The sequence below is a fragment of the Neovison vison genome, chromosome 2 (genome assembly GCF_020171115.1).
Source record: "Neovison vison isolate M4711 chromosome 2, ASM_NN_V1, whole genome shotgun sequence".
Lineage (NCBI taxonomy): Eukaryota > Metazoa > Chordata > Mammalia > Carnivora > Mustelidae > Neogale > Neogale vison.
In genome coordinates this window covers 196098873-196124530 of record NC_058092.1, presented here as the reverse complement: position 1 = coordinate 196124530, position 25658 = coordinate 196098873, and the positions used below count along the sequence as shown (strand labels likewise).

Genomic DNA, 25658 nt, shown 5'->3' with positions numbered 1-25658 from the left:
ATAATAATGTTTTGGTGACAGATGGTGACTATATTTATGATGAGTACTGAGTCTGTATAAATCTGTTGAATCAGTATGTTGTATACCTGAAACTAATATAACACTATTTTTATTACACTTCAATAAAAGAAAAACAAAGAAAACCTAGGAAAAGAAAAAAAAAACCCAAAAAACAAAAAGGAGACTGGATTGTCTTTTCAACGATGATACTAAAAAAACTAGAATCCATACAGAAAGAAATGATCCTTTACATGGTACACAAAAATTAACTCAACATGTATCAAAGACCTAAAGGTAAAATGTAAAACTACGAGGTAGTGAAGAAGAAAGTCCAGGGGACATTGGGTTGAGCAGTAACTTTTTAGATACACACAAAAAGTACCACCTATGAAAGAAAATAATTTGTAAACCTGACTGCATAAAATTTAAAATATCTGCTCTTTGAAAAAACACCATTAGGAGATTTGGAAAGGAAAGTCATAGACTAGGAGAAAATATTTATAAAATATCTGATAAAGGACTGGTATCTAAAAAGACAAAGAACTCTTAAAATTCAACAAGAAAACAAAGAACAAAATTTAAAAACAAGCAGAAGTTCTAAACAGACATCTCACTAAAGAAGATGTACAAATGGCAAATACGCATACAAAAAACACTCAACATTTTATATTTTTAGGGAACTGCAAATTGAAACAATAGGATATCACTATGCACCTATTAGAACGGTTAAAATTCAAAACACACCACCAAAATGCTGGTGAGGATGGTAACGACAGGGGCTCTCATTCACTGCTAGAGAAAATACAAAATGTACAGCCAATTTGGCAGTTTTGTACCAAACTAAACATCTTACTATATGATCCAGCAACTGTGCTTCTTGATATTTACCAAAATGTGTTCAAAACTTACACAGATAAAGGTTTAGAGCAGCTTTATCCATAATGGTCAAGTTTTGGAAGCAATCAAGATGTGTTTTAGGAGGTAAATGGACAAATGAACTACAGTACACCCACACAACAGACTATTATTTAATGACAGAAAGAAATGAGCTATCAAGGCATGAAAAGGCATGGAGGAATCATAAATGCATATTGCTGAGTGAAAGAAGCCAATCTGAGAAGACTATAACTATATGGCATTCTGAGAAAGGCAAAAGCTATGAAGACAGGAAAAAGATCAGTGGTTGCCCTTAATATTGGTGGAGGTTAAGGGAGAAGAAAGGGATAATACAAGGACAACATGGGAGTCTAAGGGCAGTGCAATTATTCTATATGATAGGTAATGGTAAATATGTATCATTAGGTATTTGTCAAAGGTCACAGAATGTATACACATAGAGTGAACCCCAAAGTAAACTATGAATTTTAATTAATAACCGTGTATCAATATTAACTGATCAACTGTAACAACTAATGCAAGATGTTAATAATAGTAAAAATTATATAAAAGAAGGTGAGGGAGTATATGAGAACTCTCTGTGCTTTCTGCTAAATATTGCTAAAACTAAAACTGCTCTAAGAAATGAAATCTATTAGTTTAAAAAAAAAAAAAATGACAGAAGTATTTCCACAATGGCAGAATGAAGATCTCCAAAAAGTCCACTCCTCCATAAAAGTACTGATGACACTGGCAAATTTGTTAAAATCAACTTACTCAGTACTATGGAAATCAACCAAATTCCTGCCACAACCAAGGAAGAAAGAAAGGAAGGAAGGAAGGAAGGAAGGGAGGGAAAAAAAGAAAACCCAGCTGAATCTTGGTAAGAACAAGCTCTGTGGATTTTAATTTACTCCGTTGCCATGCCTATCTTCCCAGCTCTGTGGTAGCCTGGAAAAATAAGAGCCTTAGAAGCATAATAGCAGTGAAACTCAGCAATCACTAGGAGGAGGGGTGAATGGTAAAGTGGGTTTGGAATTGTTGGAAAAGTACCATTTCCAGAAAATAGTTACTATTTGACCTAACTAGCACCTCCCTAGAAAAGGCCCATTCTTGGTTGTTGTTTTATTTGACCCAATTCCGAGGTTTCTCAGTGGGAACAGACTTATCTCTAGCACATGTGTTGAAAAAGATCAGTGCAATTTTTAAAAATATTACACTGCCAGAGACGGCGATCAAAACAAGAAGGTGATCGGGGTGCCTAGGCTCAGTGGATTAAAAGCCTCTGCCTTCAGCTCAGGTCATGATCCCAGAGTCCTGGGATCGAGTCCCGCATCGGGCTCTCTGCTCAGCAGGGAGCCTGCTCCCCGCCTCTCTCTGTCTGTCTCTATGCCTACTTGTGATCTCTATCAAATAAATAAATAAAATCTATTAAAAAAAAGAATATAAAAAACAAGAAGGTGGTCAAAAAACTTCAAAGAAAAACCTGAGAAAGGAGATGCCCACAGGAGGCTTTGAAATACCCCAACATATTCTTAAACACAGAGAAGGCCATACACCTGTGTAGGGCTGTGTGCATGCCAAGGAAATACCTGGAAGGCCTTCACCTCTCATCTTTGGCTGACCTAGAGTCTCTGAGCAGGGAGGAAATGAAGGTAAAGGCAGAGCTGCAATACCAAGTTGTTGAAAGTATCCCTAAACACATACACATATAGAGCCCCATGGCAAAGTCAGGGATACTTACTGGTTCAAGGCATTTAAAAAAATTGTTGTCTAGTCATTAGCTCAACAAACTCCAAAATTTATTAAATTAAGAGAAACACATAAACTATCAAAAGCCAAAGAAAGGGGCGCCTGGATGGCTCAGAGGGTTAGGCCTCTGCCTTCAGCTCGGGTCATGGTCTCAGGGTCTTGGGATCGAGGCCCACATCAGGCTCTCTGCTTGGCAGGGAGCCTGCTTCCCCCTCTCTCTGTCTGCCTCTCTGCCTACTTATGATCTCTGTCTGTTAAATAAATAAATAAAATGTTAAAAAAAAAAAAAAAGACTTCAAATCTGCCTTTAAAAAAAAAGTAGCTAAAGAAAAAGTGAGAATCCTGAACAATGCAAGAAAAATATGACTCATCAGAAGACACACTCAGTAAGATTAACAGCTGATTTTTCATAAGAATGCATCGGGGTCAAAAATGTTAAATGGGGGGCGCCTGGGTGGCTCAGTGGGTTAAGCCGCTGCCTTCGGCTCGGGTCATGATCTCGGAGTCCTGGGATCGAGTCCCGCATCGGGCTCTCTGCTCAGCAGGGAGCCTGCTTCCCTCTCTCTCTCTCTGCCTGCCTCTCTGCCTACTTGTGATTTCTCTCTGTCAAATAAATAAATAAAATCTTTTAAAAAAAAAATGTTAAATGGAAGATTGTCAACCAAGAATTCTATATCCAGCAAAATTAGTCTTCAAAATTAAAGAGAAATTAAAACATTACCATTAAACAAAAAGTGAGAGAATGTGTTGCATTCAGACTTTCCCTACAAGATAAACTGTAGTTGGAGACTTTAATACTTCTTCCTCATTAATGAACAGAACTAGGAAAAAGGTCAGCAGAACAGAAGGCTTGAATAATACCACAAACTAACAAACCCCAATAGATATCTATAGAATATCTACAGAGATTAAATTAGTAATCAAAAAACTTTTCACAAAGGAAAGTCCAAACCCAAATAACTGCACTGGTGAATTCTATACGCTCTTCCAAAAACAGAAATGAAAAAAACACTTTCCTATTCAATGTATATGACCATAATACCAAAACCACACAAAGACATCTAAAAAAAAATAAAATTACAGAGCAATACTTATTATGAATATATACACAAAAATCCTCAACACAGTACTAGCAAATTGAATCTAGCAATACATAAAAGGATTATATACCATGACCAACTAGAATTTATCTAAGAAATGCAAGGTTGGTTCAACATATGTAAATCAATGTCGTATACCACATTAAGAGATGCAAAAAAAAAAATTATTATCTCAATAATCAGAAACAGAATTTGACAAACTCCAACCCTCTTTCATGACAAAACGCTCAACAAAATATTAACAGAAGTGAACTTCCTCAATGATAAGACTACCTATAAAAACACATAGCTAACATCATACTTAACAGTAAGAGATTAAATGCTTTACCCCTAACATTAGAAAGGCATAAATGTTTGCTCTCACCACTCCTGTTCAACACTGTATTGGAGGTTCTAGTCATAGGAAGTATGCAGGAGGAAAAAAGTAACTGGATGGGAAAGAAAAAAGTAAAACTATGTCAGTTCTCTGATGACATGATCTTGTATAGAGAATCCTAAGACACTAAGGAGCCAGGAGGTTAAATGAATCATGTATATGAACACTGGAGACATTCAGGACTGCAGCAAAGCTTAGGATGAAGAGGCAAAATGAGCCAAGGTCAAGATTTTTGTGAGCAAGTTGTAGGGACCAATAAGGAGGATCTGATATAGCCAAATGCCCTAAGTCTCAAAGGAAAGAGACTGAAGAATAAATAACTTTGATGAGAAGCAAATAAGGAGTGAAGACAAAGACCCTACCTCTACATAGTGAAGTACTACAATGACTGGAAAATAAGAATCTTCATATAAAAACAGGGAAAGAAGGAGGTTGTGGAAGAAAGAGGAGTGAAAGCTTAGGCCAGATGGAAAGAGAGCATAGTATTATCATAAAAATACAAAGGAAAATGATCAGTGGTTCAGAACTACCCGTCCCCTAAATTATGGATAAGACAGATTCCTATAATTTAAAAAACAAAACAAAACAAAAAGGACAATGATGGGAATTAAAGGATAGAAAGGAAAGGGAACTTACGCTCAAGAAGTCATAGAATGGGAAGAGATACTTTTACACATGTAATGTCAAAAAGGCCCTGGGATTAATGCATCCAAACTTTTTAAAATCAAGGCATGGAGAAAAAAGAATAGTTTAAAGGTATACTGGAGTGTAAGGCTTATCTTAAATGGGGTCTCTCCTCTCTGTACCATCCAAATTCATAACTAGCTCTAGGGGATCTAGATATCACAAACCCAGATGGCCATCCCAAAGCCTGAAGGGATCCATAAAATGGTTAACCTATAACTATTCATGAAAAACCAGTGTGCCCAGTTGTTGGGAAGTTCTGCATTGAGTTAAATGAGCAACCCCCAAGAATATGGTGCATTTCTCTCTCCTCCCTAAGAATCACCAGTGTTGATGATCCAAAAATCACTAGTCCCTCAAAATACACCATGTAAAAGGGACCTGAGGTCATATGTCTTACGAAATGGTTATATATTCTATCTTTTACCACATTTTGTAAAATCATAGTACTATATTTATATATTAAAGGTAATGAAAAGTCCACTTAACAAAAAACTCATTTAACATTGATTTGTTTATTCCTGTACTTATTTGATCAGAAAATCATTCTTCTACACCTTTTAACATCTGGGGATATGGTTTTTGGAAACTGTTCTTTAACTTTTCTGAAAGATGACTAATCAGTCTCAGCTTGATTATTCTCAGGGTCAGAGATTACTACCTCCATCCGTGTAATTCATTCCATTTGGGACAGTCTAATTTATAATCCCATTTTAACCAAAATTTGTCACTCTTTATCTTAAACTAGAGAGTTTTGCTGTTAGAGTTAGAGATCACATCTATTCATTCCTTCAAATGACTTAGCAATCCAGGTATGAACTAAACTCTCTAAAAAGTCCATAGTACTGATACATGATTTTGTACATGTTATTTTTTTCCATCTGAATATTCATCCTTCTCCTATAGAAACCACTCCTCTACAATCTCTACAGTCACACTTACCCAATCAATAGAAACTTCCTTTACAGACCACTACCCTAGACAAAATCCAGATGCTGCATGTCTCTGGAGTCCTATATAAATCACTTTAATTAAGCACCCATCATCATTGTACTGCACTAACACTGTAATATACCTACCTCTCCCACAGAGTCAACATCCAAAAAGTATTTACTACTCAACTTTGCATGGCATGGAAGAGGCACATGAATTTCTACATAACCAATAACTGTGATGACTCCAACTGAGCTCATGCATTACATAATTGTTTTTAGCATCCTCAGAACAATGCTCTAAGAAGCCATTACCAATCCACAGCTATCACCTCTCCCACTATCTCCAAATTCATCTCGGCTTTAGAATTTAGCACAGAATTCAACATGTAGGTTCTCAATGAGTATTTGTTAAATGGATGAATAAATCTTATCAGAAGTATAAGCAATGGTTCACATTTTTAGTTAGGCTTCTAAATTTTTATAAGTTGGCCTTAAATTTACCTTCTTATAAACCAACCGTCAAAGATGAGGGAAGCATAATCTTCACTATTTGCAATCACGACTATCTTTACATCATATTCTTGACTGACAAAAACAACTCTCTGATGACCATTCCTTATCAAAAGCCCAGGTATAAAAAACAATAACCAACATAATGACTGGAAAAATATATATTCCATGTATTCTTCTGATCGTCTACATTTTATCATTTACAATTATATCAACAGAAGGATTCTTAGTTAAACCTCATTATTTTGTGACCCACTGCAGAACTGTCTTTTCTCACTACTTCTTTGTAGCTTGCACTGAAGAACATAAGTAAAAAAATGGACTTATGGAATTTTGGGAAGCTGTCTGAGACCTGTCCACTATATCACAAAGTATTCCCCTTCTAAGAACTCATGCAAAGCAACTTCTCTTAGGTTTCTGTCTCATGAAAGCAAATCAATTCAGGAGAAACACATTCTTTATCTTATGTAAAGTATAAATCTTGTAATGGACCAAAGTTTATTCTTTGTTTTTGCTGCAAGGATTCTTAGAGACAATTTTTTTTTCTTATTTCAAGAACTATATGGGACCATACATTTCCCTTCCATTGTTTCTTTATCCAATTTTTATTATCTGTATGGTAACTGTGCCCCAAAATGACCTCAGATCCCTAGTGAAATGAGACAAGGAAGGGAAAAGGAAGAAAATTAATAATAACTACCACCACATTGGGTGCCTACTCTAATCCTTATAATGCTCAAGTACTTTTGTCTCTCATCCTTGAACACAGAGAGAAAAGTATTATCAACTCTGTTTTATGGATGATAACTGAAGTAGAGAAGGTTTAAATAAATTATTTAAGCTCACAAAGCTAATCTGTATCACGCCAGGGTTTAATCTCAGGTTTGGTTGACTACAGAGCCATATTATTTCTCTTACCAAATTTAAAACTATGCTATGCTTCAAAAAGGAAAAGAATCCTGGCATTGTACAGTATCTTCTGTTTCTGAGAAACTTTTCAGTTTTAATTTATTTAAGCAAAAGAAAACAAATCACTTGGCACTAATTTCATACATTATTTTTAAAATAATTAACAAATTCAACATATAATCATTCCCAAATGAGAACTAGAAAATCACACCAAAACATAAAGTCTAAATAGCAGACATAAATAAAATATTTTTATTTTTGATAAAGCTAATGAAAAATGATTTGGGCCAAAAGGAAAGAATTAGACAAATTATTCCAAGTAGTATCATACATAATTTGAAATATTTCTGGTACATCTAAAAACCAAATTAAAAAATAGTTTTGAGGGGGCATGGAAATATAATAATTCAAAATTAATCAAAAGATAGGAAATGTAATCTAAACTAGACTCACCTGCTCAAGTCACTTTTTCCATGGTGATGATAGTGGTCAGGATGGCTGAGGTGGTAATGCTCCTGTCCACTCCACCTCTGGGGTGGCCTTTTCCAAAATCCTTCCTGAGACTGCCGAACATTTCTGTCTGACCGGTCAAAGCGGTTCATATTGTCACACTCCACTAGACAGATTCAAAAGCAAAACACAATAAACATGTACACACTCTGTAAAAGTTAACTACTTATAGCTTGATAATTAAACGCTGCTGAGAATATAAAAATGACATGCTAAAAATACCAGCCATTTATATTAGCTAATCACAAAATCAAAATTCCCAGAAGAAAAGTAACCAATTTTTTTTTGGTGAAAACTGAACTTTACAGCATTCAAATTGAAGTAGATTAAAAACTTTCATATCACAGGCACTTAAGTAACAATGGTCCCAGTGTTTTAAAACAAGCAAATTATCCTTGTTATCAACATTATACAATTTAAACACCAGTAATCAGCATTTAGTGTTTTCGTCATTATCACTAGCTGGTTCTGAATTCAGAATGAAAATAATTAGAAAAAGTAGAAGATTTTAAGTCTAGTAGAGAACTCCTTCCCAAAAATAAATGCCACAATTAGCTTTCACTGATTTCAAGAAGCACACATTAAATTTTCATCACAAACAAATAGTATTTTTAAAATTAAGCTCACAGTTTAGAAAGTAAGAAGCTTCAATCTGTCTACAGTAAAGCTTGTTCAAAAAGTCTAAAATGTCACTGAAAACAAAGCCAGTACTTTGCAGCAACAAATAGTACACTCCCTGAAATCCAAATGCCACAAAAACACGAAAAGAATCTCCTTGAAACAACCCAAGCTTCCCTTTCACTTACCCAAACACTTTTTTCCTCACATATCTGAGCACTCACTAAGAGAGTTACTTTGTACAAGGGAGACATTGTGTCGCCCCGCTGCCTACTCAGACATAGTTGCATACAAGGCACTGACAAACAGGCCTTCCTTCCTGCTCAACTCCCAGCCCTCCCTGTGGGAAGCAAGCCCAGTTTACCCTGTGACTCCATCTTCGCTCAGTGGTTACATAGCTACTGAGTTAGGACTGTTACTAAAAATACAACTAAACACTAACTCAAGCCAGGAACAGAAAAGGTTTCTCTAGTTTGAGAATTATTACATGAGAAAGTTCAAATCCAGAATGCTTTGAATTCCTTGATAAGGAAGCTGTAGAAATCAATGTAATCCCCAATTTAATTATTTAAATGATTATTTTCACTTAATCTAAAACTTGAATTTGAAATATGGAAAGTATTTCATTATAGGACACCAGATAAAAACAAACTTCCCCACTCCAAAAAAGTAAAGTGCAGATGTTCAATTCTCATATACACTAACTATAACATATTTCTTCTAAATGCATAATAATTTTATACAACTTTTTAAAACTTTTAAATTTTGTTTATAACCGTTACAGAAATCAATTTTGGGGAAAAAACTATACATTTTATAGTTTAAAATTTTTAAAGGAAAAACTTTTTAAAGACTTACATTTGAAATTATTTCAGTTTCTTGTCATTTTATTGAGTTAAACTACAATCTATTTTTTATCTATTTTTTTTTAAAGTTCATTTATAGAAAACCTGTTAGGATAAATAAAGGCATGGTGACCATTATAATGAAAAAAATAAGGACCAGAAGATGAAATCAGAAAAGAAAAATTTTAAAATACTCTAAAAAGGCTTAAAATTGATTTTAGTTAACATTTGTATCATACACAGAGACTCAGTTAAGTTCATCAAGTATTTTCACATGGCATTAAAATATTACTTTATCTGTATAGCTAGAGATTATCTGTATCTAGTTTCATTTGAATTCATATTTAATTAAGGCAAGTAAAATTCCACTCACTCCCCAAACAAGAAATTCTGTCATAAGAATCTGATATATAATTGGGATATCATCAACACACTGCATGTAGAGTACAAGAAGCAAATGAACCAGGCAAATAGGCCAGGAGATGGGATTATATACTGTGGAAATTAAAGTGCATAAAATTGATATGCCACTTTTGTTTTTACTAAAGAGATTGTTGATACTACACACATGATACATTTTAAAGCACCTTCATTGAAACAAGAACTCAACCACAGGTACAATGGACACATAAACAGTGGATACAAACATTTGCCAAGACCACAAAAGACTATTGGTATACCCTGAGATAGCTGGCCTAAATTCTCAGATAAATGACTGCTGTAAGACTCTTTAAAGATTCTGCTTGTATAGTTGACCTTTGAACAATGTGGGTGTTAGAGGTATGGGACCCCCTGTATAGTCAAAAATCTGTGTATCACTTTTGATACACAAAATATTAACTACTAATAGCCTACTGTTGACCGGACGCCTTACCAATAATATAGTCATTTAACACATATTTTGTACATTATATGTACTATACACTGTATTCTTACAATAAAGTAAGCTAAAGAAAATAAAATGTAAATAAGAAAATCATAAGAAAAAATACATTTATAATACTGCATTATATCAAAAAAAGAAAATGTTATTAAGAAAACCATAAGGAAGGGGCGTCTGGGTGGCTCACTGGGTTAAGCCTCTGCCTTCGGCTCAGGTCATGATCTCGGGGTCCTGGGACTGAGCCCCGCATTGGGCTCTCTGCTCAGCAGGGAGCCTGCTTCCCCCCTCTCTCTCTCTCTGCCTGGCTCTCTGCCTACTTGTGATCTCTCTCTCTCTCTCTGTCAAATAAATAAAATCTTAAAAAAAAAAAAAAAGAAAGAAAGAAAGAAAGAAAGGCTTTGCGCAGTGGCAGTATCGTAGCCAATGAGGTTTATCCGAGGTGCGCTTATTGCTAATTGGAAGAAAGAAAGAAAGAAAATCATAAGGAAAATAAACACATTTACAGCACTGTCCTTTATTGAAAAAACCCACATACAAATGAGCCCATATATTTCAACCTTGTTTTGTTAAAGGGTTAACTCTACTCTTATCTGAGACATCCATTAAACATATGTTTATATACCTTAAAATGTTATTAAGAAGGTAATGCGAAGTAACATTAGTGGTGGTTTCTTAGATAAGATTGGAGGTTCTCTGACAGAAAATGGAAAGCAAACAAAATTACAAGATGGAGATAAATCAAAACCATTTCCATAGCTAATAATGGAACAGGACAAAGAAGACTAAGAAATGAAATAAATCCAAAATAAATCTGAACATGAAATACCATAGGGCATGATGAGGCAAACCAAAACATACCCTGGTTTGAAAAATTTTAACCCAATATGTTGATCACAGCTCTCTATACATAAGATTTTGCCCTAACTATGCATTTAGGCCTAGAAAATAAAGAAAGGCCCCATGAAGGAGATTTCCAGGTCTAAAAGTATAAAGCAGCAGATTTTAGTTCTATTACTCTGAGTAGGAGACAGAGATAATATCAGGACCCTTATTCTCTGGAGAGGGAAAAAGGATCTACTATATATAGCTAACTGAAAGGTATAGTACATGGGATACCTATACCTACCACTCATCATACTCTTTTCTTCTGATTTGATAAAGGATCAAAAGAGAATACCAAAAGTAACCTAGATTATTTTTCTGACTACTTAAAGTCATAGGAAGGTAAATGGATGACACAGATATTATTTCCACCTGTGAATAACAACTGGCTACAAAGAAGGCAGGAAGAAATTACACATTACAAAGCCTAGAAAGAACGTGCTGTGCAGGAGGTTTTACAATCTGATCAGAAAAACTTTGAACTAAAATTTGGTTTGAAAGAAGAAGAGCTCATATAAAAAAAAATCATGAACCTTGTTATTACTAAACACAATCAGCACTTAAAAAGGAAGATACATTTCCAGAAGAACATACAGTAACTGGAAAGTGATCAAGGACAATACTATAGAGCTCATATGACTATATCTCAATAAAAAGCAAAAATGTTGTATTGGATGGAGCACTGGGTGTGGTGCATAAACAATGAACGCTGGAACACTGAAAAGAAATAAAATAAAATAAAATGAAAAAAAAATTTTTTAAGGGCAAAAATATGACCTTAGGAAATATAACACAGAGTAAGTAAGTACAATTTAATAGGAATCATAACTTGGTGGTGTGGGATTCAGGAATTTTGAAATGTTGAAATGAAATTGTTGAAATTTTAAGATTTCATTTATTTATTTGAGAGAGAGAGCACAAGTGAGCGGGGGCGGGGGAGAGGGGTTAGGGGATGGCAGAGGAAGAGGGAGAAACAGATGGACCCAGGATCATGACCTAAGTCAAAGGTAGATGCTGAACCGACTACGCCATCCAAAAGCCTCAGAAGACTTTTTTCAACAGAGAAAAGTTTAAAAACACAAGAAGTAGATGAAATAGCACATGTAACAAGGTATACACTATGGAAACATCATAAACCTAAGGATTAAACTATAAATATGCTGAATGCAAGGCTTTAAGCTGTAGGCAATGAGTGCCCATTAGATGTTCTGGAGCAAGAGAATAAAGCCATATAATTGTGTGTTTGATACAATCTGAACATTCGTTTGAGAGACACTTCAGAATAAAAAAGGAACAAATACCAAATATTCAGTAGTCTGCCAAAAGAAATTCGGAACCAAAACTGCTTCCTTAAGGGATTCCCTGACAAAGGTAAAAGAAAAAATGTAAGAGAATTAAAACAATTTTGTCTTTCAGATCCTTCCTAATCACAACTGAAACCCAAAGTCCTTTCTCATTTTATTCATCTTCCCTCGTTCTATGATCCTCGATTCTGCTCTGCCCCATCTCTCCCTTGACCTGTTTCCCTACCCTGAAGCTGGTCAGAAACTCAAAGACTCACTATCTCTTAAAGCTAAACTTCCTTCAGAAGAGAGAAAACCCCATAAGATTGATTTTTAAGACCTGGTCTCATTCTAAGCTGAGAATCATGGCTGCATGTTTTCTAAGAACTAAATAAGATTATGAGAAATTTGCAAAGGAATTTAGAATACTTTCAGGAATTGATAATCCAGGATCCCTAATACCTATTAGTTTATATATAAGAGGGAACCCCAGGTGCAAAAGATGAAATGGAAAAGGCACAGTGTGAAAAATTTGAAGGTGATATAACTGAAGAAACGTGATTGATTGTATAGGAAAGGAATAATTTTTCTTGACCCTTGTAGGGTCAGAAAATTAAACTGACAAGACAGATTAACAGAAGGAAAGCATAAAAACTTATTTAATATGATATGTGACACGGGATCCTTCACAAGGAAATAAAGACCAAAAGAAACAGACCTGTGTGTTTTTATGCTAGGTTTGATACAAAGTGGAGGAATATGACAGGTTAAAGAGTATAAGGTAACTATAGTAAACTGAGGGAAACTTAGCAAGCCCTATTTTTTTAGGATTCTTCTTTGGAGTCTCTTTGTCTTGGAATTAAGAATGTGCCTTTCTGGGACGCCTGGGTGGCTCAGTTGGTTAAGCGGCTGCCTTCGGCTCAGGTCATGATCCCAGAGTCCTGGGATCGAGTCCCACATCGGGCTCCTTGCTTGGCGGGGAGCCTGCTTCTCCCTCTGCCTCTGCCTGCCACTCTGTCTGCCTATGCTTGCTCTCGCTTCTCTATGACAAATAAATAAATAAAATCTTTAAAAAAAAAAAAAAAAAAAAGAATGTGCCTTTCCTTTGGGTATAGGGAAGGTACTTCTCACATGAGGGTTTTGTGACCTATTTCAGAGAAGGAGGGTGAGGTGGAGAGAAAGTCAAAGTGACTTTCTTGTGTCTGTACTTTTCTCAAACTCCTTAAGCTTAAACTATTCAATATGCCAAAGTACCATATATTGGGGTAGTATCAACTGAATTTCCATCCATTGCATGGGAAACTAGAAGATGTTAGAAAAGGGCTTTCAGAGGCTGTCAACAAAGTCTTCTCTATGAATGCAGACCGAGCTCTGATTCAGTTCTGTAAGCAAAGAAAGGTTAAATCCACTGCAGACTTCAAAAGTAGACTAACACCTTTAGAAAGCATACAGGTGACTCCAAAGGCTACATTTTAGACTTACGTTCTGCTTTCTTCACTGTTCTATTAGCTCAAAACAGTCAAAACCTGTTTGCCTTCTCTGAGGAAAATCTACGATATATGTGAGATGTTATACCTCATGGGTTCCCTACTACTTTTCACAAGTCCCCAACCAAGACCTCAAAGACTTTAAATTTCCTTATTCTTCTAATTTGATCCAACATGAGGATAACTTCTGGCTGTCCTCTAAAGATGAGGCAGGCTTTAATACCAATTCCTATAGCTCAGAAAGGGTTTAAAGTTTCCAAAGAGAAGTTAAAATCTGTCAAAGTAAAATGCATTATCTAGGATGTGATTTATTCCAAGCAAGTACATCTCTCAATCCTTAAAACCAGCCCTTAAAACCTCACATGAAATCTCTTCAATCATTTCATTCCCCCCATAACTGTTAATGGCTTATGTTTTTCCTCTGTGTTCTACATTTTCCTGTATTTTTCTGTATTTTTCCACTTGACCTTTCAGGCCACTAATTTGGATTTCAACAGTAGCTATGCTTTCTGTCATCTACTCAACTATTCTGGTAGAAAATCTTTTATAGCTCCAGAAAGCACTGTGCTTTCGTTATTGCTTCCTTGGGCCAGTCTAATCCTGGGAGTTCTATTATTTTCCCTATTCTTCTTCCTGGATGTTGGCTGTGATTTTTCTTTCTCAGTTGACTAGAACTCAGCTCTGAGCATCCTAGGTGACAGCAGAACCACGAGAAGGTGCTACAGTCTCAAACCCTGTGGTAGAGTAGATATTGTTCTCAGCTCTTCACTATCTCCTTTAGTAGAATTATATATTCAGTGTCTTCTGCCACAGAGTTCCTCACCGTGAACAGAATACACTTCCCAGGCCCACTGGTATTAGGCTTGGCCATATAACTTGCTTTGGCCAACAGAATGTGGGCAGAAGTAACTGTGTTGGTTCTAAGTCAAGACTCTAAGTGAAGACCCTAAGATATGCATGTCTCTGTCCAGCCTGTTGTCCTTCTCCATCTGCCATGAGACAAACCTGATCCAGGTAATCCTGGTCTCAAAATGAAGAAATAAGGAGTAGACCTGAACTCAGTCCCACAGCCTAAATGGGCCCAGCTAATCTATAGATCCATGAATAAGGAAAATAAATGTATATTTTGAAAGCCACTGAGATTCTGAGATTGTTACAGAGCACCCTGGCAGTATGGGGCAGAGGGAGTGACAAATGTGAGCTTCTAGTACCCTCAGTAGCACCAGAACAAATATCTGCCCTCTCCAAAATATCCCTGCATTTTTCTAGCATCATGTATAAAAAGAACTTCACCAGCTTCTTGGGTTCATCACTCCCTAGGAGGCCTGAGAGACCAGGCAAATGCAGAACTTCTGGAACCACTCCTCCTTCCAGAGAATTCCCATTTCAACCTTTGCCGCAGGGGCTTTTTTAGGCTGGTCTCTAATTCTAGATCAGTCCTTAAGATAGAAAATGCTATAAATATTAAGTCAGTGGGGACAAGAGTACCTAGGGACCTCTTGCATATGGATTGTCTAAATCCTTACCCCAGCAGTTACTAGGATCCAGAAAGAAAGACAGATTGGGTGTTTGGGAGTTAAAAAAAAAGGGGGGGGGATGATTTATTCAGAAAGTCACCATTTTCCCAGAAATAATCTTTTTAAAATTTTCAGAATTGACCTTTTAAAAATATTTATCCTTAGTAACACTTATTTATCATAAGTTAAAACTTAATGAATTTTACCAGTATTTCACAAGTCAAATGATATCTCTCTTTCTCTGAATGTGTTTCTTCTTAGCATCAAAATGAAACAAAGGGAAGAAAAGCTGGATATGTACACAGGAGCAAAAAGGACAATTCCTACCTACTACTTACTTTATAATAGAGATACACAATTTCACTGGATCATACAGACATATCTAAAACCAACAAAATCAAGGTTTGAAACATTTAAATAAGTTTGTAAATGAATCTAATTAATATTACTAAGGGTGATTCTCAGTCTGAAAGACTTCCTTCATTGAGATTAGGAAGTTTGTAAGTAGCAAATACTAAATTGGCCCTAGACAAGCAGCTCAACTATATATGCCTCTGGAGTTTGAATATCATCGTCACTTACCATTTTCAAGAGGTGCATCCTCAGGCAGATCCACATCAAGCATAAGGTCATCGTCCTCAAGGTCACATGATTCAAGATTATTCAGAATATCCTGTGAATAAAAGCAGTAAAAAATGCTATAATCTACCTTAAAAAATGGATGTAATCGTTAGTTTTGAAAATATCACTCTATGAGAGACTGAATTCACTCAATGTTTATGTTGTAAAAATAAATTTTTAAGATAAAAACTTTTTAATAAAAAAGATTCAATCAGTTTACTTGTTAAACTATTCATAATATTCTTCTACTCTTTCTCCCACAAAGATATTTTTTTAATTCATTTTTTAAAACTGGCACAATACTCACTGCAAGATATTGTTCTAAGTACTTTACAAATATTAATTCACTTAACCTTCAAAATAACCCTATGATTTAACGACTATTACAATTACTAGAAATTAATGTACAGAGAACCAAAATAGGATGCAAACACATAAGGTCTACCTCCTGAGTCCATGGTTAAACCAATCTCCTTGATAACATGAACAATCAAAGATGGTAAAGAATCTCCCAAAATTTATTCACATTTGGTGTGAGAGGTTGTGTTTTATTATACATAGGGATTGGACCACTCATGTAAAATAACAAAAGTATTTAACTACATAATTATTTCATTTTCTTTCTTGTGTCAAACCCACCTACTCTTACCTTCAGCACCACTACTACCTTGGTTTGGTTTGCCTTAATTTTTTTTTTCTATAAAAGACAAATATTTGGGGCACCTGGGTGGCTCAGTCATTAAGCATCTGACTTTGGCTCAGGTCATGATCCCTGCATATCAGGCTCTCTGCTCTGAGGGAAGCCAGCTTCTCCCTCTCTCACTCCCCCTGCTTGTGGCCCTGCTATCTCTGTGTCTCTCTCTGTCAAAGAAATAAATAAATACAATCTTTTAAAAAATAAAAGACAAATAGTACTGGACTAGTGTACTAGTGGACTAGTTAAACTGGTATAAGCAGCCACTCTGGGGTTCTATTTGCAATCTTGCCAGCTCTCACCTATCCTGAGAAGAGTAATGTTTTGCTTTCAAAGACTTTTATTCTGAAGTTTAATTAGCAAAATAAAAATTAAGTTTAAAGTCAGGAACTCAGTTTGACTTGTAGTCTACTAGCTGATACTTCTAATCTAAGAACTAATTCAACTTCAAGACCTTTCATTAGTATATATAAATGAAAAGACACGGAAATCCATAAATTTTTAAACAATTTAGAGATTATGGACTTGAAAAACTCTTATAGAAGGGGGATGTCGACTTTATTACAGATAATATGAATAAAATTAGAATTTATTTCCTATGTTGGGTATTCCATCCAAACCATTCCAATTTTGTGCTGTTTTGTTTGCCTTCCTTCCAGAATGCATTGAGGACTAAAAGCAAATGGAATAATTGTTTCTGAAAAAGCAGAAATGAAGAAACACCTCTGGATAATTATTTAACCTTGACATAAAAAGGAATTATTTCACAGAACCTCTTTCCATCATGAAATACCTGCTGCCTTAATATATGTCTTCCTAAAAGCCCCCCGCCCAAAAAAAAAGGACATGGGAAAAAAAAAAAACTGGCAAAGGCCATAATAGACAATTTCCAAAATATAAAATAAACATCCAATAAATATGATGTAGGAAAAAATGCTAACACCAATGGTGACTTAGCAAAATTGAAAAGAATCTAGTACTCATTAATATTGCAGATAGGATTAGATTCATAAACTTTCTGGCAACCAATTTGTCAAAATTTAACTAAACCCTTTTTAAAAAGACAAGTTCTTCCTTCGTCTTTTTAGCCCTCAGCAATAGACAAGTGCAGAAAATGTATGTGTAGGTACTGTTACTGCAGCATTATTTAGAATGGCAAAAAAGGGGGCAACAGGGTGGCTCAGATGGTTAAGCATCTGCCTTGGGGTTAGGTCACAATCCCAGGGTCCTGGAACAGAGTCCCACGTTGGGCTCCCTGCCCAGCAGGAAGCGTGCTTCTCCCTCTCCCACTCCCCCTGCTTGTGTTTCCTCTCTCTCTCTCTCATATTTAAAAAAAAAGAGAGAGAGAGGGAGGGAGAATGGCAAAAAAGTAGAAATGCCCAAGAACAAAAAAAGGCTAAACACAGGGGTGCCTGGGTGGCTCAGTGGGTTAAAGTCTCTGCCTTTGGCTCAGGTCATGATCCCAGAGTCCTGGGATCCAGCCCCGCATCTGGTTTTCTGCTCCGCCAGGAGCCTGTTTCCTCCTCTCTCTCTGCCTGCCTCTCTGCCTACTTGTGATCTCTGACTGTCAAATAAATAAATAAAATCTTTAAAAAATAATAATAATAATAATGAGCAAGCCACACTCCCGACGCCCCACTCTGTTCTGCTTGCTCGATCTGCTTGCCCACTCGCCTGTGCCCACCATGGCCACCATTCAGCAGCTAGTAGAAGATGGCGCTTAGTGGAGAGCAAAGGCTTTGGCGAATACATGAAGGAAGTAGGAGTGGGAAGTAGGAGTGGGAATGGGCTCTGTGAAAAGAGGGTGCGGTGGCCAAACCAGATTGTATAATCTCTTCTGAGGGCAAAAACCTCACCATAAAAACTGAGAGCACTTTGAGAAAACATCACAGTTTTCATGTAACCTGGGAGAGAAGTCTGAAGAACTACAGCTGATGGCAGAAAAACTCAGACGGTCTGCAACTTCACAGATAGTGCATTGATACATTAGGAGTGGGACAGGAAGGAAAGTACAATCACAAGAAAATTGGAATATGGGAAATTAGTGGTGGAATGCATAATGAACAATGTCATCTGTACTCGGGTCTGTGAAAAGGTAGAGTAAAAATTCCATCACCACTTTGGACAGGAATTAGCTGTGAGGATGAACAAGCTCAGTTCAATGAGCAAATCTCCATACTGCTTTTTTTTTTTTCCCATTACTGTGTTCAGTTATCTTTAGCACAAACATTTTACATGCAACTATTTCAAAGTGTTGATTTAATTAGGATAATCCCTTTAGTTAGTAAATAAATGTGTTTGTGCTAAAAAATATAATAATGAAAATATATTTATAGACAAGGAAAGATGTCAGTTGGGTAGAAAAACAGATGGTTGTTTCTAATCTTTTGCTCTGACAAATGTTTTGACGAATCTCTGTAAGTCATAAGTAAATTAAAATAAATGAGTCTGTCTACTAAGTTGATGACATTATGCTTAGAGAGAAACTATTGCAAGTTGAGGAAAATTTTTCAAACTATTTTCAGTAATTATATTACGGATGGTAGTACTGACATCATTATTCTGGTTGTGCATACATGAATATAAATGAAAAGAATTAATTAATGTTTGTTGAAAAGTGGATTCTCAAATTAGGAAAAAGAAAAAAAGGATGTAAAAAACAATAAAATTAAATTAAAAACCTATGTTCCTGAATGTAAGTGCAAAGTACTGGTATGAACACAAAATGTTTTTAACTTTAAATGAAAAAATACATTTTTTCCACTGAAAAGACCTAAATATTAACTTTAAAAAAAATAGGTCTGTAAAACAGCATGTACAGAATTATCCATTTTATGGGGGAAAAAAGGAAAACATTGTATGATATGTTGGTGCCCGAGCGGCTTGTGGCGCATGCGCAGTGGATTGGGCTGTATGCAGGGCCAGCGCGGAGCCGGAGCAGCCGCGGTGATGCTTCTGGGCTCCGCAGTGCCCGCTCGTTGCCTCGGCCGCCGCTGCCTCAAGCTGTCGCCACTCCGGCTGGGCGCGGGGGAGTCCCGGGCGCCGCACAACTTTGTCGGTGCCCGAAAGTAAACACGCCATTAAGATGGCGGCTAGATGGGAGCCAGTAGGCGGAACTTAGGATTTTGTATCTATGTGGCTGCAAGTGATTGGTTGTGCAACCTTGGTATATATAGACATGCACGGGCGGGAGAGAGAGAGATCCCAACAGCTACGCAGAAATAAAGCTTGCTTCGCTGAGGTCTCCTGGTCGTTCTTGCTGGCGAGAGTGACAAGTGGTGCCGAAACCCGGGAGACCCGAAACCTACACCGAGGAGTTCTCAGTGAACGCAACGATCCGGTAAGTGTGCACAAAATTTCAGATAAGAAAGTTCCTAAGTATAAGACGAGAAGTGAGAAAGTTCCTAAGTATAGGACGAGAAGTGAGAAAGTTCCTAAGTATAGGACGAGAAGTGAGAAAGTTTCTAAGTATAGGATGAGAAGTAAAAGGGTTCCTAGGCATAGGACGAGAAATAATGGGATCAAAGTTTACTAAGATGGGAGGATTACTGACGGAAGTGCTTAAGGCTAACGGCACTCCGCTAGACTCTAACCATAAAACAGTTAAAAATGTTATCGAGGAGCAGGTCAGAGAAGCCTCTAAGGCAGGATCTAGCAGAGGGGGAGAAAATTCAGAGGAGAGCTCCTCTGAAGATGAGCTTGGGTTAGCCATGACACACTTAAAATTAAAAGAGGAAGTCCCTAACGAACCTTTAAAGGGAAAGACCTACAAAGAAGCCGGGAAAAAATATGACTCCCTAGCGCCCTCTGTCAGAAGGTCAAGAATTCCTACCCCTGAATGTAGGCCTATAGCGCCACCTGCAGAATGGCCGCCACCATATAACACTTCATGCTCCCGAGGGGCATGCAGTTGTCCAGAATGCAGAAATGCAGGATGGAGGGACATTACGGACTTTACTAAACCCTCCCCTCTTGCATACCCAGTGTTAGAAGATCAAAATCAACAGAGGTTTCATCAACCACTAGACTTCAAACTTATTAAACAGTTTAAGGAAGCAGTCACTACTTATGGGCCACAGGCTGCTTATACACTTTCACTTTTGGAAGCAGTCGGTAGCATGAACCTTACCCCAGACGACTGGACTAACATGGCAAAAGCAACTCTGTCTGGTGGACAATACTTGATATGGAAAACTGCTTGGCAAGAGTGTAGCTCAGAAACTGCCCGGCGTAACGCCGCGTCAGGGAATCCCCACTGGAATATTGACATGCTCATGGGAGGTCAATTTGTGGGACAAAACAATCAGATTGGGTACCCCCCAGGGGTGTATGTACAGATAATAGCTGCAGCCACTAGGGCTTAAAAGACCATACAGGGTTCTGGCGATTTGCAGGGACAACTTTCCAAGGTGTTGCAGGGGCCTAATGAACCCTATGCTGACTTTGTAGATCATCTGCTCCAAGTAGCAAGGCACATATTTGGGGATGTGGACCAAGCAATGCCCCTTGTTAAACAATTAGCCTATGAACAAGCAAATAAATGGTGTAAAGAGGCTATCCGCCCTTGGAAGTCTAAGGACCTGATTACGTATATCAAACTGTGTCATGACATCACTGATACAGTTGTTCAGGGCCAAGTTGTGGCAGCAGCAGTAGCCCAAGAAATAAGAAGTTTCAATGGAGGAACCAGGAGTTCTTCCAAGGCTTGTTTCCTTTGTAGAAGGGACGATCATCTTAAGAGGGATTGTCCAAAGGGTAAAGGACCTCCTAGACCAGTCAAGCCCGCACCTGGGTTGTGCCCTCGTTGCCGTAAAGGGAATCATTGGTCTAATGAATGTAGGTCCCAGAAAGATATTCAAGGAAATCCCCTGCCGCCGAATAACTGGATTCAATCCAATTACTCAAAAAATGGGAAGCAAGGCCCCGCGCCCCGGGGCCCAACACAAATTTATGGGGCGCTAACGCAAACGCCCAGGACATGGTATCCTCCCTCGGAAAAAGGCGCACAACCTCTGGATCAGCAGGGCTCCATATCAGAGCAGCCGCCCGAATGGTCCTAACACCAGAGATGGGCATTCAAGCATTGGCCTCCGATCTAAGAGGGGACCCCCCTCATGGTACTGTAGGTTTATTACTTGGCCGAAGCTCCACTTATCTCAAAGGTCTGATAGTTCACCCTGGGGTAATAGATTCAGATTATGAGGGAGAGATCAAGATACTGGTGTCTTCACCAAGGGGAGTTACTGCAATTAGCCCAGGAGATCTGATAGCTCAACTTCTCGTACTCCCTAGCCATCATGAAGCCTTTCCCAGTAAAGGAAAAGAAAAAGGTATGAGAGGTTTGGGGTCTACGGGAGTTGACCTAACATGCCTGACCCTGGATATGACTGATAGGCCCATAATTACCCTCAAGGTGCAAGGAAGAAAATTTTTAGGGTTACTGGATACGGGCGCCGATAAGAGCATCATCAGCCAACAAGAATGGCCTCCGAGATGGACCCTAACACAAGCAAAACAAACACTCAGGGGTTTAGGAATCGCTCAAAGTCCTGATCAAAGCGCAGCTACCCTTGAGTGGGAGGATGACGAAGGCCATAGGGGAACTTTTCAGCCCTATGTCTGCAATATTCCTATTTCCCTCTGGGAACAAGACGTTTTGGAACAGATGAGCGTCCGCCTGACAACTGAAACTATATACAGCCCCCAATCAATAGCTACAGGTATACCCTACAATCCACAAGGTCAAGGAATAATTGAACGCGCCAATGGTACCTTCAAACGATGCTTACAAAAAATAAGAAAAGGGGGAATAGGGGATGACTACAAGTCACCCCGTGATCTTACATCTCTCACCCTTTACATTTTAAATTTTTTGTCCTTGGACCATAATGGTACATCTGCAGCGGACAGGCATGTGGTGGTTACCGAACGCACTCTAGCCCAGGCAAAGTGGAAGGATATACTCACGGGCCAATGGAGAGGCCCTGACCCGGTCCTAAGATGGCACCGAGGTTCTGTTTGTCTTTTTCCACAGGATGCCCAAGTGCCTATCTGGGTCCCGGAGCGACTGATTAGAAAAATCGATCAACATGGCCCGCCCCGTCCTGATGCTCGGCCTAATAGCGATCCTGGCGACACCCAGCATCCCTTCAACAGATGCACCAATGGGCAATAGTGAAAGCCTGGCCGTTCCCCAGGCCACTGAAGAATGAGTCCGCCATCCTCCCTCCTGTATATCTACTTTCATTCCCCTGCCCGTTTCTGTAAATCCTAACGATTGGCCTGTATTGCTCTCAAGACATAAAAGAGACTTTGGGATCACTGCAGCCATTATTGCGGCTGTAGCGGCCTCCGCAGCTGCAGCAACTGCAGTGGCTGTAGCTCTCCCGTCTGTAACAAGTGGACATTCTCCAGAAACTACTGACAACCAGATGCATCCAATCACTTTCTGGACTTCGCATAACCTCTGTGGCCTATAATGACCTTTCTATTGCTGCTAATCTGTCGAAAGAGTTAAGCAGATAAGATTGACATAGCTCCATTACGGGATTGGGTATCTGTTGTAAATCCTTATGTTCCGCCGTTTTGCATCATTACGTAAACAACAATGTAGGCAACAGTTGGCGCTAGTACAAGCTTGCATGGCACTGGAAGCTGGTACATTTCCCCAAATCTGGCTGGCAGCGCTAGATCGGTAGTCAATGATGGGTAAGATTGGCTGCATGCACATAGCAACCTAAGCCAGGAGTTCTCCAACCAGGGGGAATTATCCGATGACGGGTAAGCATGTTCATGGCAGCTGACAACCTAAGACAGGCATGATCTCCTGCCTTGCATGCCTAATATAAAAGAAAAGGGGGAGATGTCGGTGCCCCAGCGGCTTGTAGCGCATGCGCGGTGGGTTGGGCTGTATGCAGGGCCAGCGCGGAGCGGGAGCAGCCGCGGTGATGCTTCTGGGCTCCGCCGTGCCCGCTCGTTGCCTCGGCCGCCGCTGCCTCAAGCTGTCGCCGCTCCGGCTGGGCGCGGGGGAGTCCCAGGCGCCGCATGACTTTGTTGGTGCCCGAAAGTAAACACGCCATTAAGATGGCGGCTAGATGCAAGCCAGTAGGCGGAACTTAGGATTTTATATCTATGTGGCTGCAAGTGATTGGTTGTGCAACCTTGGTATATATAGACATGCACGGGTGGGAGAGAGAGAGATCCCAACAGCTACGCAGAAATAAAGCTTGCTTCGCTGAGGTCTCCTGGTCGTTCTTGCTGGCGAGAGCAACAATGATATGCAAAGAAAAAAGTTGAAAGGAAGCCAAACATAGGTTATGGAGCTTTTCTTTTTTTTTTTGTTTTCGTTAGAGTACTTGCATTTTCTCATTTTCTGCATTAAGCACTGACTTACGTAGTTTTACTTAAAAAATCTTATCTCCTCTAAAAACATTTGGCTGTCTGTGTACATGTATATATGTGTGAAACAAAATAATGTTGGGTGCCCCAAGCCAGCTCTGATAAATAAGGATGCAGCAAAGTATCAAAGGCAAGAGAGAACATCATTTTCTAGGTCCAGAGCAGGCTTTGGCTTGCTGAGACACACCTATCAGTAAAAGCACTGCTACACTACCAAAAAGATGTTCAACTTTTAATAACTAGCTAAACCCTACATTTGTTTTGTGTGGTTTTCTGTAGGTTTCATTTTATAATGAAAGTGTTAAAAATTTAATCTTACAGAAGGAAAATGAGTCTGTTCCAATGAATGTAAAGTAACAGAATAATTATATCACTCTGAGAAGGTACTAAGAAAGCACAGTGGAAAAAGGAAGGAAAGCCATCCATATTTATGCCTCAACTTAACACTCACCAATAAATCGCTGCATATGAGGTTTCATAAATTTATCTAGACACATGAGAAGATGATGTGTAGCATGGGGGCAGGGAAAAGAATTGTATATGTACAATATGACTTTATCTTTAATGCTGAAAAATACATCAGGATGGTGATAAGCCAAAGGATTATTATAATTTTCCATTATGTGATAGAATATGGATTTATGCTCTTTATATTCTTTATTTTTCTGTAGTAAGCTTTTATAATATCCAAAACTTCATGTTGGAAAAAGCCTACCTTTCTTGGCATCAGCAGAGAAGTTCAAACCACATAAACCTAGCCTGAGTATGGGAACCCGTCGACCTGGTACATCCCTTAACCACAATAAAAACCAGAGCTACCTGCCTCTCTTAACTTCACTCAAACTATTCTTGTCCACTTTGGGTACCTGCTCTGTTCTCCCCAGAAAGCATGATTACTTGAGTAATAAATTGTTTCATACCCTCTTAGTATACAGTATTCACATCTGAACAAATTTGTGGGGAGGGAATTTGACGCTGTCCCTCCATGTGGCAACTGAAAGACATACCCTCAATAACTCAACACATATAAAAACCAGAATATAGAAGGCACAAGATATACCCACGTCTTTGTCTTTGTCAAGAGTGTATCTAAACTATGATATTGCTGCCTTGGCATCCATTTTGTGTGGCCAAAGGACCTGTCCAGGCCTTGAACTGAAACTAGCCCTTCCCATGAGTTCATGCCCCTAGGTAATAACCCCAGCATCACAAGAAAATGTAAATTCCTGATAGGATTTCCCCAACAGCCCTTTTGAGCTGTAATTACCCTGCCTCCCAGTGCCTTCCCCTTGCGCACCCCTTAAATAAACTCACTTGGGGTTATCAAAACCCTGTTCTTTTTGGTTTGTACTGACCAATCCAGAATTAGTTCAGGAATCCCAAAGCACTCTAGTCATCTATCCTAATAAAGTCACATACCGCAGGACTTGTGACTTTCCTTACCTGAACTTTTATGGCCCCTCCAGGCATGCCAAATACTTCCTTCAGAACCTATTAGTAATAAACTTCTCTATTGCAATTTCCCTTGTTCTCTTTTACTGAAGTAGGGTTCACCATCCACTCCAGGGCTCTACTTTAAAAATGGTAATTGAACAAGGTTGCAACAGCCCTCCAAAGGTACTTGTCTTCCCTCAAACAGTTTCTTTACAGTATGGTAATGGCTCAACTACCATGAAAGCACGATGGATGGATATCTAAGTCTGGGCATGTCAGAGAAAACCTAAAACAAAATCAAGTCAGAGAAAATCTAAAGAATAAACAAATATGGTCTCTAGAAC

At 38.4% G+C, this 25658-nt stretch overlaps 1 protein-coding gene and 2 pseudogenes across 11 annotated transcripts in view; 2 read left to right on the top strand and 1 right to left on the bottom strand.

The window, feature by feature from the left end:
- CCSER2 (coiled-coil serine rich protein 2) overlaps positions 1-25658 on the bottom strand; it is a 193678-nt gene that overhangs the window by 90161 nt on the left and 77859 nt on the right. For 9 of the 11 annotated variants that reach the window (XM_044239966.1, XM_044239970.1, XM_044239964.1 and 6 more), the window contains 2 exons: positions 15750-15840; positions 7596-7758 (listed from right to left, as the gene is read on the bottom strand). In XM_044239966.1, the coding sequence (XP_044095901.1) occupies positions 7596-7758; positions 15750-15840 (254 nt within the window). Of the gene's footprint in view, positions 1-7595; positions 7759-8279; positions 8361-8458; positions 8572-15749; positions 15841-25658 lie in introns of those variants that run through there. The other 2 variants (XM_044239971.1, XM_044239972.1) reach the window with 2 other exon arrangements.
- On the top strand, positions 10393-10580 carry LOC122901470 (annotated as a pseudogene).
- Positions 18168-18651, top strand: LOC122900853 (annotated as a pseudogene).